We start from the raw sequence: 17,906 nt of genomic DNA, 5'->3' as shown, positions 1-17,906 counted from the left end.
TCACACTGCATCTTTTAAAGCAAAAACCACTTTAAAAGGTTCTGAATCACCTCCATCTGGAAAGCACAGAGGTATATAAAGGGAAAGTGTGGCTACTTCAGTACTGAGAAAATGAAGTCTACACGGGGGCAAATAAAATGAGCTGCCTGCTTCCCACAAGGCAGTGGCACATTCCGACCCCCACGCTCATCCCTGGGCTGTTGGGTGTGGGTGGGGCCGAGGCATCCTCCATCCCCGCGTTCCCGGACACCAAAGGCCATCTCCAGCAGTGGTTCAGAGGAGCTGCAGCTTTGTTCACGACTGTTGGCAGACACCAGAAACCATGGTAACACTTTACAGGGCCTGAAACACCTTTATTCACTGCTTCAGAGCCTCCCTGCTTCAGCCCACATGATTCCACTTGGCAATGTAGAAAATGGTAAAGCGGGGTTCAGGAAAATACTGAGGAACACCGCAAATCATGCTCGAGGTGGAAATTGTGACTTTGCTAGCATTTTCTCAGTATTTCCTGCTTTGCAACCAGTAGATATGTAACCGAAATGGCTTGCTGTGAATTTTGCAGTACCCAAGCCAAAAGCAGTAAAACGTCTGTAGCAGCATATGCGCCATGACAGAATACCACATCAGCCCAGAAAAATGATTTTCCCGGGAAGTGATGAATAGGGCTCTCTAGGATACGGAAGCCGGGCAGAGATTTTCACGGCTTCCAGCCCACGGTGAGGTAATTTTAAAGGCCCTTTTCCCTTCATTTGTTCTGCATTCACTGAATGTACATTTTTTGATGTCAGAGGGACATTGCTGAAAAGATCAGACGAGATAGTCTGACAATGAAGCCAGAGTTCAAAGCTTCTCTATTTTCAGGTAACAGCCGCGACACTTTGTCTGCACTAAATCTTTCAAGGGCATGTCACTATAACCCTGCCCATAGCTTTTTCAAACAGTTCAAGACAAACAAATCACTTAGTCGTTGAATAACTAGAACATCTGATACCATCACACAGAAGTTGTAGTGAGGGCCACTAATCAAAGTTCCTAACGTTCAGTTGAAAAGAGAAAATTCCTTGGCTTTGGTTTAAGAGCACCTTTTTTATGTCAGTCTTTTGAAAATTATGATATGCCAGATTTGGAAAAGAAAAAGAAAGAAGGTGATCCTATCTGTAGGAAGAGTCAGAAAGTCCCAGGGCCTAGCTGCATGTGGCTATGAATTAGTATCTCAGGGAGGGCCGGAAGTCATCAAGGTGACACGGGTGGCCCTCAAAGGAAGCACAAGGCCTTCTTGGGGCTCACTCTGCTGGTCTTGGGGGGGAAGCCCAAGCTCAGAGGACAGCCTTGAGCGGTGCTCCCTTTTGGGGTCAAATGCCTGAGTGTAGGGGGAGGCACGGGTGCTCTTGGCCAGCAACACCAGGCGGTACAGCTGCAGCATCACCACCAGGAAATTCTTTGCAGCAAAGAACGCCAGCATCTGATTTATCACTTTGTAGTAGGCCATCAGGATGAGGCGCACGACAAGGAAGGGACCATCTTGGATGAAGACGCTGATTCCAATGTTCCACAGATCAGCGCTGTATTGGCAGAAGAACTGGCTCAGGAATCCCCTCTCTGTCACAGTCAGGGGGCATGAGACATTCTGCACTGAAAACGCAAGACAGACCAGTTACCACCTCTCTCTGGGATGTAGGACTATCAGATAGAACAACCCAGGACACGTCCTTGACAATGGAGGCTGTGCTAGTACACGATTGGAAATGACGCCATAGTTTAATTATGGTGAAACAAAAGAGAGCACCCTGCCACATGGTTTCCGTCCACATGAAGTGTTTCAGATCGTCTTGTTGTTGCTCTGGGGACAGCACAAGTAAAAAGACTACAAGGTATAAAGCACAAAGGACTCGCCCCTTGTGGTGGGGGTCTGGGATGTGTGGGTGACACAGCAGTGTGCTGCAGGGCCCAGCTCAGGCTGGGCTCCCTGGCTGGGAGCTGCAATTTCTAGCAGTGAGATGCTGGCTGAGTCACTTAACCTTCCTGGAGCTCACTAAGTGTCTTCTTTGAAAACTGGGATAACAATGACATCTGAGAAGACAGAGGCCTCGGTTTGCTTCTATTGGAATAACAACCCTTCCTTCTCTCCACTCTCTTCCACTATCTTCCCCTTAGGATCATGGATGATGTGATGGACTATTAAGTTTGGGAGATGGAGCCAAGGATATGTGTCCCAGATCCCTCTGTATCTTCTCTGCAGCATCCACCTATTCATTGGTTGACTTAGTCATATGTGTAAAGTGCACTGTGAAAATTCAAGTGCTTATTCAAATTCAAACTTAATTTACATTGGACATATTTTTCTAATGATGGAGGGTAGGGGGAAGCCCAAATAAATGCCATTGTTATTTTATTTTGTCCTAATCCCTTATGCTTTTGTTTCACAGTTTACAAGAAAGGCTGGATATAATTACTGATTTTCCAGTTGAACAAAAGGAGGTCCAATCAACAGATGAACCTTTTGTTTTAATTTCTAAAATGTAAATTTAATTCGGGGTCAAGGGCAGAAATAATCCTTTAATAATAATGAAGCTTTCCATTTGGAGTTTGCAAACAAAGAATGCCTTGTCTGCTGGAGCCTGTGAAGATGATGAAGCTGCTTTGATATGGGTGAGCATAATGTACTGTTTGTTGGAAAATACAATAGTGATTTAGTCAGAAGTAACATTTGGTCTTTGTTTTTCAAACAGCTGCATAATATTATCACCCCTGAAAGTTTACAAAATTTCTTTCTTGAATAAAAACGTTCTTAGCAAGGCTGTATAAACTGCAAGATCTGGGAGGGTGAGGATCAGAGAGTGAATGACAAAGGAAAAGCTAAGGTAAGATCAATAATAGCCTTTCCTGAGAAGGTAGGTCAGGAAATGGCTCCCAAAGGGCCTCCTAAGGGTATGACTTATTATTTAAAGGGACAGCACCTACCATTCCATGTAGACACCAGCTGACCCATGAGCAGAGTGTACCTTCAAGAACATACTCTGACAGGATCTCTCTGTGTGCGTATTATTATCACATATTTGTTAGTAATTCTTACTCAGTGATTAGATTTTGGATGTGTAAAAAAGTCACAAAATAACTCTGCATATTCTGGTGACAATTTTCTTTCAGAAATTGGATGTTAAGGTCTGAAATGGCCTCAGGCTTCTAAGCCTATGAAGTGACCCAGGAAAGACGAAGAGAAAAGTTAAGTATTCCTGTCCTGAGGATTAATTCTAATCCTGAGGCCATCAGGTAGGATTAAAAAAAAAGTCAGACTAAGAAAATGTAATTACTAATGTCTAGATAATTTCTCCAGAGTAAAGAAGACTCCAAGAGAATTCCCAAATCAAAATTGTAGGGTTCCAGTAAGTTATGGGATGACTCAGGACCAATAGTGTCTGTCCAACTGAACAGTAAAAATGACAGCAAAAATGTTGTGTATCTCTGCTGTCCAATATAAGTAATGTGTGGCAATTAGCACTTAGCATTTGAAATGTGGCTAGTGTGACTAAGAAACTAAACTTTTAATGTTATTTGATTTTAATTAATTTTAAGGAGCCACATGTGGTTGGTGAAGGTGCCACGTTGGGCAGTGTTACCCTAGACTATTGCTAGTATAAAATTCCTGGAAAACAGTTTACTTCATGCAAAATCTTAGGGGGATATAGGCCTTTGTTTAAGCAAAACCAATGGGATTCCAAGGACTGCCACTGAGAGAGATTTTAATTTTTAATTTTTACTCCTGAAATTTGTACTCCTTTTCTGAGGTTCAATACATGGGTCTGGCAAAGTAGTGAAAATGACCCCTTGCAATATTAGGAGATAACACTTATATGCCAGCAACTAGCTAAACACTTTACAAACTATGTCTTACTGTGTTCTCAGGAAAACCTTCAGCCCTAGTTGCTACATCCCTACTTCATGGATTAAAAAACTGAGGCCCAGATGTACTAACTGGTTTTACAAATCACACCCGATGGGCCCACCATCTGGAGTGACTAGAAAGCTGTGTGATTATCCAGACAACTGTCTTAAGCTCACCATATATCAGACCGGATCCATTCATGGCTTTCCTGAGTTTCAATCTACTTTCCTTCAAAGCTGAACTGGAATGAACACTGAGATAGCAGAACAATAATCCTCTCAATTTCCTCCTCAGCTTTAGCACAGTTTATAATCAAGAGTTATAACTTTCTTTTTCTTTGCACAAATATCAAGACTCTTACCTGCCAGGTCAAGTGGAAACTGCAGCATGCTCCAAGTCCATACAATAAGAATAGCATTGACTAGGGTAGGGTTATTCCTAGAATACAGACAAAAATACAAATTGCAACAAAAAGTATGATCAAATACAGAAGCGAGGTCTTCCCAGCCCGTATCTGAATATGTACCTAATAAACCTCTTGTGAGCTGCCACAAAATCTTCATGATATAGTAAATCCATGAAAAAAATCACACATGATCATGAAAAATAATAAAGGAGAATTGAAAAATAAACAATCTGAAACTCAGAACTCAACATATGCATCAATTATACCAGGCCTCTGGGGCCCACACTACTGTCTTTAGCTTTACAAAATCACGGCAGAGACATGCTTGAGGAAAAAGAAAAAGATAGATATAGGCATGGATATTCAGAGACCTGATTTCAAGAAATTTCAAGGGAGGAAACTAAATTATCCTAAGATTCCAGTGGTCTAATTGAAAAGACATCTCAGAAGGGACCAATTGTGCGTAGAAACTAAGAGCTTGGATGTAAAAGGAAACTGTCCCTAGGTAGAAAAAAAATAGTGAGAAGATAAATCCAATAAAGTAACATATTTCCACTAGATGCTAGGGTGTAAGGTAAGGTGACCAGATTTTAACATTGGTAAAGCGGGACACCATTGATGGCTGGGGGTGGGGGGAGGTTCTTAATTAAAAATTTGGTCTATATGGAGCAACAAAAATTTTCATAGAATGCAAAAATAGTATTGTAATGTATATTTTTAATTTTAACATAAGTACAATTTATAAATATAATACATTTTTAAAAATTATGTATAGTATTATTTTATTCCTTGGCATATTTCTCATCACATTCTAACAACTAATCAACAATGAGAAGTTTGATAAGCAGTTCTCGATAATCAGTTCTCAACAATTATTTGTTATTGTTAAAGTGTAACATTATAAAATTAACAAAAATAATATGAAACTCATATCCTAGTGAAATAGCCACATGGCAGCTGAAAATCGTATAGTCCCTTCCCGTTAACCCATGTTCCCTAGCTTGTCGTGCATTCTTTCCAAAAATCTGGACTTCTTTAAAACACCGCAGGATGCAGGACAAATTGTTAAAAATCAGGACTGTCCTGCCAAAGCGGGATGTCTGGTCACCTTAGTGTAAGGCAAAGAATCTGTATGTTTCATTCACCACTGTATCCTCCGCGCTTAGAACAGTGCCTGCCAGTTAATGGGCACTCAGCATATATATTTGTGGAAGGAATGGTGAAATGTACAGAAGAAAGACACAAATGTTACAGATCCAGGAAAATGGTCAGGAAGACTAAAGTTAGAAATAGAATTCTCTTGAAATAGAATAGAGGTTATAGAAAGGCAAAGGCAATTAAAGAAAGTCACATTTAATTTTAGCAAAAATACAAAGGAAGTATCAATTTGAGCTCAGTGGTCTAATAACAAATTTTGTTTCCATCTTCAGTCAAGAGGGATTTTCAGATTGAAGAGGGTTGGAAAAGCATCAGGGAAGAGTAATTGAAACCAAACTAAATGAGGTGATGGCAAGGGATATCTTTAAATGCTTCAAGTCTTGAGGCCATGAAAAATTAAATTTCAAAACTCTGAGAGAATTTGTAAATGAGATTTCTAAGCCATCAGTATCTGTCTTGGCAGTTAATGGTGGAGACGAGGTTGGCGACAGAAAAATGAAGTCCCAACTTTCAAAATGAAGTAGAAATATCTCAAAGTACAAAAGGGACATTTACTATTAATCCTGGGTTAGATTAGATATGTGATTCTTTAAAAGATTTCCAAGAGCCCTTATAGAAAAAAGATAATAATTACTAAGAATCGGTACAGTTTGTCTGAGATAATTGTACTCAACTAAGATTATTTCCTCTCTTTTTGTTTAAATAGTTAGGATTTCAAAGCAGTTATATAAACTGATGATAGACATTTGGATTTAAACAGGACTTCTGGAAAAAAAGACAATAATGACTAAGAATCGGTACAGGGTGTCTGAGACAATTGTACTCAACTAAGATTATTTCCTCTTTTTTTTTTTCTTAAATAGGATTTCAAAGCAGTTATATAGACTGATGATAGACATTTAGATTTAAACAGGAGTTCTGAAAAAATTCTCCTACAGTCTCCTTATCAACAAAATTAAATACTCTGGGTGCAAGCACTGGTAGGTGGATTTCCTAACTGTGTAAATGACTCCCTACAGGGAGCTCTCCAAGGAGATGCTGCAGGCTATGCTTTTGACCTTGTTCTCCCTCACATTTCAACCATGACTTGGTTGATGGCATTGATGGGAGGCTTCTCAGATGCACATATGATGTGGAGCTTAGATAGAAAACCAGTATCCTTGCAGACACAATCAGGATTCCAAAGGATGTAACTGAATGACCTAGATTAAGAGAGACTAGGATAACAGAGACAGCATTTCACAGGAGCTATGAAAAAGGCTCAAGGATTTTCCCTTATATCTAATTAGAAGTCCAAGGTGTGACATGATTTATGATTTACCAAAATCAAATGCAATCATGGGTTGCTTCAGAACACATACAAAGTCTAGAATTTTAAGAGGAAATGCCTTGGGAATGCAGACTATAACTGTTTCCTCTTCACAATGTCCATGTCTATGCTCAGTAGACCTTCATTCAGTAAGGGCCTGGATTTTTAAATAATGTTTCTGATCTCAGACTTACCCACCAGGAAGTTTTCCAAATGCTTAACTCTATGATCACACTTAATTCTCATATCAGCTCAACAAAGCAGGCACAATAATTATCCCTCTTTTACCAATGGCATAGAGAGTTTAGGAAATTTGTGCAAAGTAATGTGGTTATAAATGTTGGGAGCAGAAATCAAAACTGCATAGTTGATTTTAGCACCTATCCTTTCAACCATTACACTATACTATTTTCATGAATGAGAAAGAAAGTTTTAGCTATGCTTTATTCCACAATGTTCAGGACAGATCTCAAATAATTATAGTTTTGGTGCTTTACATATTAGGAAGAACATTTATGAATTTGCATGTACAATAGATGGAAGACTAGGATGCTAAGAGAGCTCAGAGCCGTGTTCAGGAAACTGAAAATTAGAGAAAATTCCTTAAAACCTTTATTTCATGTGCTTTGAGGGCTATAATGTGGAAGAGAAGTTAAACTTACTTCCTGTGACTTTAAGAAGCCAACTCAGGCTCAAAGGGCTTTAGTGTACCTCACAGAATTCAAATTGCACCAGAATATAGGAACGTAGTAATAACATTACCTCTAACTAGAATAAGCTTGGGTTAACATATCCTCTATTAGTAGAAATTTTTCAAATAACACCACAGAAACACTTGGGGATATTTTGAAGAGAATTTTTCAACAAATGCAAAATAAATTTTTCATACAATGGTCACTTTTGAAGTTTCCCCCTAATCCCAAACTTCAATATTTCTACCAAAAACTCATGTGCAATTTGTCTGCAAGACAGTAGAAAGCAAAGCCTGGGTTTCAGTGCCAAGTGACCTGCAGTTCAGATACAAGCGCCAAGCCTCACTAATGAGATAGGATGTGAAATTTAATCTCAGATTGATCACTTACCAGTTATATGAATATGAACAAGTCATTTACCATTTATATGCTTTAATTTACTCATTCGCATTAGGAGAATGACAAAAACTACTGGAGTTTTTATTATAATTATATTGATTACATTATTTAATTATGTTAAACATTTAAAGCTCTTACAACAACACCCGGCACAGGCTATTATGGTCTATCACTAGAATTCACTTATTTTTTATTACATGTAATCTTGTGACTTTTTAAATGTCTTTTGTCTGATTGTCCTTTGCTTATAAAATGGTTGATAATGATAATAACTACCTCATAGTGTTAATGTAAAGACTAAATAACTTACTAATTTAAAGTCCAAAATTCTTGGCGTACATCCAGTGATAAATATTAACTAACATAACAACAGTAATATTTTTATTATGTCAACATGCTTTTTAAATTCTTTGCCTTAATTTCATCACCTTACAAAGTAGAAATAAATGATAGCCTACCCCTCTACATAAGGCTAATTTTAACCATGCAATAATGAATGCATGCATTATCTACACACACAAAAATATGGAATAATGGGGATGTTGTGAAACATATTAGTAAGATTATCAAAAGTAACTTAGGAAAAGCAGGCCAGAAAATTTGTAAAGCAGGAAAATATTTTAGACCAGACAGTAAAAATACTCAGGAAGGTAAAATGTTATAACATAAATAAATTACTGAGCTCAAATCATAATCATTCAAGATCTGCAAAGGAATTTTGGAGTAGATTTATCTATCCACATACCACCCTATGTGTAATCTGCCTTCACAAGTGTCAACTGAGAGCCATGTAAACGATAAACTTGATTCATAAAGAGACACAAGTACCTGAGAAGTAAAATTATTCATGTGAGTATCACTGTTCTAGTTAAAAAATTGGATGTATAAAAGACTAGCATTTGGTAGCTCGGTACACTCAATCTGGTGGGTAAAAATTAGAAATAAATAGTCATGTTTGCCAATTTGCTTAACTATTTCTTTTTGCAATTGTAAACATTCCTGCAGACAAGAGAAAATCAGTGAACAGAAATAATCTTTTCTTTTTTTTTTTAATTGACAAACACCTTTAAAGAAGGAAAAAATGAGAGAAAGAATGTACACAAAGTGTTAACCTATCCTGGAAGAAATGTTCCACCAAGCTAAATAAATAAAAATGAAGAGAAAACACAATACAAACATAGGAAGGTTCTCCTTTGTTTGGTCACATACAGTAAAATACCAGTAATGCTAAGAAAACAGATTTCTTCTTCTTAATAAATGATTTATGTCAAAAGCAGACTACACAGAGTGATCTTCAGATGGGTAAGATGACCAGTGAACTCTTCTTGGTAATGTGGAAAGTCTGAATTGTGAAAATGTTGGAGGCTGGCTGTAGCAAAGAAAAGGTCTGCAATACTTTCTCCAATACACATCTATAATACTGAATAAATTGTCAATATTCACCATTCAGGGCTCCAGAAATGAACCAAAGGCAAACAACAAGTTGAGTAACATTTATTCATGAAAAAATGGCTGAAATTTGGAATTCTACAGTGTTCTTTCCCATGGATATTCCCATATCTCCAGCTTGACTGTGTTAAAATAAAAATTACACTGATAAATAGGTAAGGAAAAATGTACTCAAGACTATAGCAATAGTGGAGAGAGACTGAACTTTGCTGAAACAAGAGATGGGAGAGTTTTTAAGCAATGGAGTAAGCTAGTAAAAAGTCCTGGAGAAAGTGAAAGTAAAGGTTGCTTAATGTGATTAGGACATTTGTGTTTGTAAATTGGCACTTATTAAATTAGGGTCCTACTATCCCACAGAGACTGGGATATAAGGGTTCTATCTTTATGATTACATTTTAAAGAGATGCCTCTCAGGTCCTTGAGAAAGATATTGTTGGGTTGTAAATTGGCGAAAGGCTAGGAGATTTACATCTTAAAGAGGTAGAGAAAGAATTCAGAGTATCAAGTGTTCTAAAATAAATCCTCTAAGAAAAGAGAAGTCAGGAAAAAAACCTGTCTAAAGTTTATTCAAATTCTGAAATCTTAAAGGCCACATTGATCAATCACAATGGTAGCTTTACCAGAGAAGGTTTGGCAATGAGAACGGAGGCCCCTTGAGGGGGCCGATTTGATTTGGAGTGGAGTATGAAATCTCACACTCAAAGGTGTGGTCAATAAAAGTAACAAATCTAGTTAGAAATGAATCAGAAAATCCTCTTTGAAGTTGCAATCCCAGTTGGAGTGAGTGATAAACCAACTCTAAGTTTAATTAAGAGATTCTGAAAGTGCTATAAAAGGGTTAGAGTTCTCTTGTATGCTTAGCTGACTGAGAAATTGCAGGCTTGTGCAGGGAAGACCCAAGAGAACCCAGTGGAAATTAAAAGATGAGGTAGACACGAAAATTTCCTGAACCCTAAATGTGCTTTCCAATCCATACATAGATCATCAGGTGTAGAAGTCACAGGGCTCAAAGTGTTTAATCACACTCTTTGCTCCAGTCATTAGCTGTCCTTAACCCATGTAGTTAAATGTATGACTGATAAGATGCCAAGCTAAAGATAAAGCTAATTATGAAAAGAACCCCTGAGATCCCAATGGCTGTAATCCAATGAGAAATAGATCCTTGAGATTAAGAAAAAGAGAAGCCTAAAATGGTGGTGGTGGTGGTGGGGGGGGTGAGGGAAGCCCGAAGATAATATATATTTTTTACAATATATATTATACAATATATTATTTTAGGCTTCTCTTTTTCTTAATCTCAAGGATCTATTTCTCATTGGATTGCAGCCATTCAAGAAAGTATATGACAGGCAAAAACCAGAAATATGTGACCTATAATCAGGGAGAAAAGAAATAAAAAAAAAAAAAAAAAACCAGCCCAAAGAAACTGACTTTAATGGGCCTAGATGTTGGATTTAGCAAAAAAAGAAAAAGAAGACCCTATTATAAATATGTTCAAAGACTTAAAGTAACTTTCATAAATAAAAAAAATATGATGGCAATGATTCAACAAATAATCTAAATAGAGACATAGAAACTATAAAAGGATTAAATAGAAACACTAGAGTTGAATGAGAATTGAAATGAAAAATTCTCTAGAGGGACTCTGCAATTTGACTCTACATCTGTTATTTGAGATGGCAGAAAAAAAAAACCCTATGACCTGGAAGGTAAACTAATGAAAATTATTTAATCTGAAGGACAGAGAATAAAAAAAAAAAATTGAATAAAAAATTAACAGAGATTCACAGACATACAGAACACAATCCAGAAAACACATTTTTTAACAAGAGTCCCAGAAGCAGAAAGCGAGGACAAAGAAGAGAAAATATTTAGAATATAATTGCTGTAATTTTTAAGGAAAACACAATTTACAGATACAAGATCAAGAAAGCTCTAGGAAAATTAAAAACAAAGATCCACACTTAGACACATCACAGTCAAACTACTGAAAGTTGAGCAGCACCTGTGGCTCAAAGGAGTAGGGTACCTGCCCCATATGCCAGAGGTGGTGGGTTCAAACCCAGCCCCGGCCAAAACTGCAAAACAAAACAAACAAACAATCAAACTGCTGAAAGTTAAGGGAGAGAAAACCTTTTAAACAGCAAGAAAAAAATGATTCATCATTTATAATGTAAAAATAATATAGATGAATTCTCCTAAGTCCCACACTATTGAAAGGTCAACTACACTTATTTTTTTGATTGCATATTATAATCTTTAGAGTAACCACTAATAAAGTAATTCAAAAAATCTATAGAGAAATCAAAACTATCGAATTAAAAATGTTTGTGTAACAAAAACAAATAAACAAAAAGGCAATAAAGGAGTAACACGGGAATGATAAAGAATGTGAGACATAGAGGAAAAACAAACAACAAAATGGCAGCTATAAACCAACGCTAAATCAATAATTGCATTAAATATTAATTAACTAAACACATTGTACCGGGTTGAATAGTGTCCCCTAAAATTTCATTTCTACCCAAACCTCGGCTCTTATTTGGAAATAAGGTCTTTGCAGATGTATTGAGTTTAGTTGAGGTCATACTAGTTTAAGGTGGTCTCTAATACAATGGTTCATATTCTTACAAGAACAGGAAAATTTAGAGAGAGAGAGAGATAACACTGGAAAGAATACTATGTAAAGAAAGAAAAATAAATTAGAGTGTTATGTCAATATACCAAAGGATACCAAAGACTTCCAGTAGCCACCAGAAGCCAGGAGAGAAGTATCAAGCAGATTCTTCCTCAGAGCCTCCAGCAGAAAATAATACCATGATTATTGAATTTCTGACATCTAGAACTATGAGAGAATAAATTTCTGTTGTTTTAAGCTACTATATTTATATATTTGTGGTATTTTTTTATGGCAGCCTTAGGAATCTAACATACATTTAAAAAGAAAAAGATCATATTCACTGGGAAAAAATGAAATGCAAGGTCCAACTATCTGCTGTTTATAAGCAGTATAGTTTAGATGTAATAGTACAGATAATTCGAAAGCAAAAGAATGTAAAAACAGATATATTATGCCAACAATAAGACAGTAGAGTTTCTGTATTCATATGAGACAAAATACACTTTCAGGCAAGGACTGTTACGAGAGAAAAAAGTGACACTTAATGATGAATAAGGTTACAAAATCAGGAAGATTTTAAATATTCAATTTTTGCACACTTAAAGACAGAACCCCAAAATACATGAAGCAAAATTTACAGCATTTAAAAGAAAAATAGACATTTCAACAATTAGTTGAAAATTTCAAACTTCTACTTTCAATAGACCAACTAGACAGAAAAATCAGTAAAGATAAACATAAGTTGAAAATTTCAATATTCTACTTTCAATAGACCAACTAGACAGAAACATCAGTGAAGATAATAGAGAATTGAGTATTATCCAACAACTTAATGTAACTAATATTTATAGAACTCTTCACACAAGTAAATTGACATTCTTCTCAAGCATACATGGAATAATATCCACACTAGATCATATGATAGAACATAATGTAAGTCTCAGTAAGTTTTCAAAGACTGAAGAAAATTGAAATATATTTTCATATTAAAATAGAATTAAAAATAGAAAACAGCAGCAAGCAGAAATTTGGGGAAGCCAATTTGAAAATTAAACAGCTCACATATAAATTCTCATGAGTCAAAAGGGAAGTCAAAGGAGACATTGGAAAGTATTTTGAAATGTATTAAACCAAAAAATCAAAATTTACATAATGCTGGCAAAGCAGTGCTTAAAGGAAAATTCACACATTTGGAAGTTTGTATTAGAAAAGAAGAAAAATCTTAAATCAATAATCTAAGCTTCTACCTTAATAAATTAGAAAAAAGAAGAGCAAATTAAATCCAAAGAAAGCATAAAGAAAGAAAAATTAAACATCAAATCAGAAACCTATAAGATAGGAAATAGGATAACAATAGAGAAAATCAATAAAATTCAAAGTTGGTTATGTTTCAATAAAATCAATAAACTTCACTAAGAAAACGCAACAACAAACTCCACACACCAACAAAGCACACACCAACTCCTCCCAGCCCATTTCCTCCCAGAACAGAAAAGGTACAAATTGCCAAACACAAAAATGAAAAAGAAGACAACCCACCTGATTTCGCATGTATAAGTGAATATTATGAACAATTTTATGACAAAAATTTGACAACTTAGCTGAAGTGGAAAAATTTCTAGAAACAAAAATATAACCAAAGCTGATTCAGAAGAAATAGAATATTTAACAGTCCTAAAAATATAATATTATCAGGCAGGGCACCCTTGCTTGGTGGTTAGAGCGCCAGCCCCATGCACCTTCACCCTGGGTGGTGAGTTTGAAGCTGACCTGGGCCTGCAAATACAATGTTATTAAATTATAATTTAAAAACCTTCCCATAAAGAAAAACCTTGACCCAAATTGCTTTATAGGTGAATTCTACAGAATATTTAAAGAAATAACACCAATGCCATCTTTGGCAATCTTGGTAAAATCTTTTAGCAATCTTTGGCAATCTTTGGTAAAATCTTTTAGAAAATAAAGAGGTGATGCTTTCTATATTTCAGTGGTTCTCAACTATCCTAATGCTGCAACCCTTTAATACAGTTCCTTATGTTATGGTGACCTCCAACCATAAAATTATTTGTGTTGCTACTTCATGTGTGCAAAAATATGTGTTTTTCAAAAATATGTGTTTTCCTATGGTCTTAGGCGACCCCTGGGAAAGGGTCGTTCGACCCCCAAACGGGTTGCAACTCACAGGTTGAGAACTGCTGCTATATTTGATGATGCTAGCATTAACCACAGCCAGAAAAAGGTATCATTAGAAAATAATACTATGCCCCATGAGCACAGACGTAAAAATTAATAAAATGTTAACAAACTAAATCTAACATATATATAAAAAGATTATATACATCATAACCAAGCAGAATTTACCCCAGGAAGTCAAGGTTGGTTTAACATCAGAAGATTAATTAATATAATATTCTGTTTTAATAGAATAAAGGACAACTAATAAATAATTGTTTCAATAGAGCATAAAAAGGGTTAATAAAATTAAACACCCACCAAAAACAAACAAAAAATCCACAAAACTTCCAATAATCTAGAAATAAAAGGGAATTTCCTGAAATTCATAAAGGGCATCTATGGGAAACCTATAGTAACACCAATCTTATTAAAGCAAGGTAGAATGCTTATCTCTTGAGATTGGAATGTGCACTTTTACTACTTTTGGTCAATATTGAAAGAAATTTTAGCCAGTGAAATAAAACAAGAGAAAGAAATTTCAAGCAAACACAAAGATTAGAAAGGAACAGTTTATTCACAAATGGTGTGATCCTGTGTGGAGAATCCCTGAGGAGTAGAACTAAAAAGCAAGTTAAGCACAGTCACAGGTACAAGATCATTATTGCTGAAGTAAATAGAGTTTGTTACAGCAATGAAAAGCGTGAAAATAAAATTCAGAAAACAATTTCATTAGTAAGAGCATCAAAAAGAACAAAGTACTTAGGAAAATAATCAGGAAAAGCAGTAAAAGAATTGTATGCTAGAAATGACAAAACATTGCTGAGAGAAATTAAAGGACATGTAAACAAAGGATATCATATTTCATGTTCACAGATCAGAAGACTTAAGACTGTTAAGACACCAATTCTTTTCAAATTGATCCTTAGATTCAATTTGATCTTCATCAAGAACACAGCAAGTTTGCTTTTCTCTTTAGAACTTGACAAAATAATCATAACATTATAGGGAAATGAAAAGGACCTCAAAGAGCTAACACAGTTTTTAAACAGAACAATATTGAGAGCTTACAGTACCTGATTTCAAAATTCATTGTAAAGTTACAGTAATCATGATAGGGTGGTACTAGTATAAAAATAAACATAGAGGGTGGTGCCTGTGGCTCAAGGAGTAGGGCACTGGCCCCATATACCAGGGGGTGCGGGTTCACATATGGCCCTGACCAAATCTGCAAAAAAATAAAAAATGAATAAATAAATAAACATACAGAGCAATGGAACACAATAGAAAATACAGTGAAAGCCCTTACATCTATGATCCATTGATTTTTGACAAAGATGCCAAGGAAGTTAAACAGGGAAATAATTTTCCAGTAAATGGTTTGTGGACAAGTAGTCATGGCTAGAACAACAAATAGTACTGAGACAATGCTAAAGATAAAAAATTAAGTTCGAACTTTACCTCACCCTGTACACAAAAATTAAGTCACAAAGGGTAAGAGAATTAAATGTAAAAGGTTAAAAGTTCCATAAGAAGACAGAAGAAAACGTATTCCTAATCTGAGTTCAGGAAAATATTTCTTAGATATGGCATCAAAAAGAATGATACACAAAAGAAAAAAATTAATGCATTTGGATTTCATGAAAATTTTTAAAATATTTTCTTTCAAAGGCAACATCATAAAAATGAGAAAACTATATATAGGGAGGAAATGTTTACATTTACATAACTGATAAAAGACTTGTATTCAGCATATATAAAGAACACTTATAACTTCATAAAAAGTCAGTCTAATAAAACATAGGGAAAGAGTTGGACACTTCGTCAAAGAAGACATATGAATAGCTAATAAGCACATAAAATGATGGTCAACGATATTCAACATTCGAGACATGCAAATAAAAGCCACAGTGAAACACCACTATATACCCATTAGAATGGCCATAATCAAAAAGACTAAGGAGAAAAAGTGTTGATGAGGATGTGGAGAAAATGGAACTCTCTTACATTGCTGGTATAAATATAAAATATGGCACAGCTACTTTAGAAAAAGTTTGGCAGATTCTCAAAAAATTAACATGAACATCAATGTACACAGTTACCATTCAATTAAAAAAAAAATTAACATGAAACCAGCCATTCTACTTCTAGGTATCTACTAAAGAGAAATGAAAACATCACCTGCCAAAGATTTTTAAGTGAATGATCATAAGCAACATCATTCTTCATAGCAAAAAACAAAGTAATACACACATACTTCTACTACTGAATGAGGTTCATAGCAAAATGTGGTTTATGCGTCTAGTGGAACACTACGCAGCACAAAAAGGATGAAACACAAAACAACACAGATAAACCCCAAAAACAGCATACTAAGGAAGAGAAGGCAGACTCAAAGGAAAACTGATTTTATAAATCAATTTTCATGAAATTTCTAGAATAGAAAATATATAGAAAAAAAATACATCAAGGGCTGTGCAGAATGGATGGTGAAAGTGAAGACAGATTGCCAAGAGCTGCAAGAAATCTTTCGGAGTGAAGGGAATGTTCTAAATCGAGATGAACAAATCTATAATTCACGAAATGCCACTGAACTGTAGAACTGTAATAGTTAAATTTTGTGGCATTTAAACTATGACTTCGTAAAGCTGTTAAGAAAAAACAGGAGAAAAAAAAGATCTTGAAGGAGCATAGCAAAAAAAAGAAAGAAAGAAAAGAAAAAACAGCAGAATCACAGGATTTATAAGCCCATGTAAATTCATAAAAATGAGACAAACTTTAATGTAGCCCAGAGGAAAAAACGATTTAAATTGAAAAAAAAAAAAAGGAATTGACAATACTATCCAGAATACAGGGAAAAAAATGGAGATATCACTGTGATGGAGACATCACTGTAGGCTTTCTCCCAAATCTATTAGCCCAAAATACAGAATAAGATACAAGAGAAAATAAAATGCCGTAATAATATGTAGTGCTGAGTAGGTTATGCCGAAGTCATCTGCAATTACATGTAAATATCTTTCACTTATATACTAAGCTTATTCTTTCTGATTGTCCTTTTGAGCCCAAGAGTGAAGGCTATGTCCCAGTAGGAAGGGATTAAGGGTCTCCTTGGAAAAGACAGACCTTTTCCGTGTCACTTCTTATGTACAGGCGAGACCCAAGGTAGGAAATCACAACTTGGAACCTGAATTTCAGTTGAGAGAAAAACTCTGTGTTCATTCTGGGCCTAAACTTCGTTGGGAAGGGGAGATATTTGAATAATGGAGACAGAGAGGAATGGCGTAGGAATCACAGAAACCCACTGGCACAATGACATATTTGTAAAAGATGACTTCAATCTGAGGTAATAAAAACCTTAAAAGGAATTTTTAAAACATTAGCCATGTACACCATGACATAGCTTACTTTACCCCATTAAACATCAGCTCTCTTGGGATACAGTAAAAGTTTAAAATAAATATGTGTGTGTGTGTATGTGTGTGTCTATGAAGCATTCAGATTAATTTGTAGGTTAGAAGGAATTGGAGATATTTAAGCATAATATCCCCTTGATATCTCAAGTGCTCCCTCAATTCTTGCTGAACTGAAGTAATCTTTCTTGAGATACTTGGACTGTGGAGGACTGAGGACTGTGACCTTTCCCTAACCCTTTGCTTCAATCTCTGACTACTAGTGTTCAGCATATATTCTATAAACATAGCTAGTGAAAGAAAGAATGCCCAGGCGGTGCCTGTGGCTGTGAGTAGGGCGCCAGCCCCATATACTGAGGGTGGTGGGTTCAAACCCGGCCCCGGCCAAACTGCAACAACAACAAA

At 35.7% G+C, this 17,906-nt stretch overlaps 1 protein-coding gene across 1 annotated transcript in view; it reads right to left on the bottom strand.

Moving 5' to 3' along the window:
* Nucleotides 1–332: 332 nt before the first annotated feature.
* Nucleotides 333–17,906, bottom strand: part of TMEM26 (transmembrane protein 26) — a 44,952-nt gene continuing 27,378 nt past the window's right edge. The window contains exons 5-6 of the mRNA XM_003783768.2: nt 4,245–4,321; nt 333–1,632 (exon numbers count right to left, since the gene is read on the bottom strand). Of these exons, the coding sequence (XP_003783816.1) occupies nt 1,214–1,632; nt 4,245–4,321 (496 nt within the window). The 3' untranslated portion in view covers nt 333–1,213. The remainder of the gene's footprint in view (nt 1,633–4,244; nt 4,322–17,906) is intronic.

The sequence above is a fragment of the Otolemur garnettii genome, unplaced genomic scaffold (assembly GCF_000181295.1).
Source record: "Otolemur garnettii isolate 467f Iridium unplaced genomic scaffold, OtoGar3 scaffold00008, whole genome shotgun sequence".
NCBI classification, from domain to species: domain Eukaryota; kingdom Metazoa; phylum Chordata; class Mammalia; order Primates; family Galagidae; genus Otolemur; species Otolemur garnettii.
Note: the sequence above shows the minus strand (reverse complement) of the source record. Positions and strands in the feature narration are given on the sequence as shown.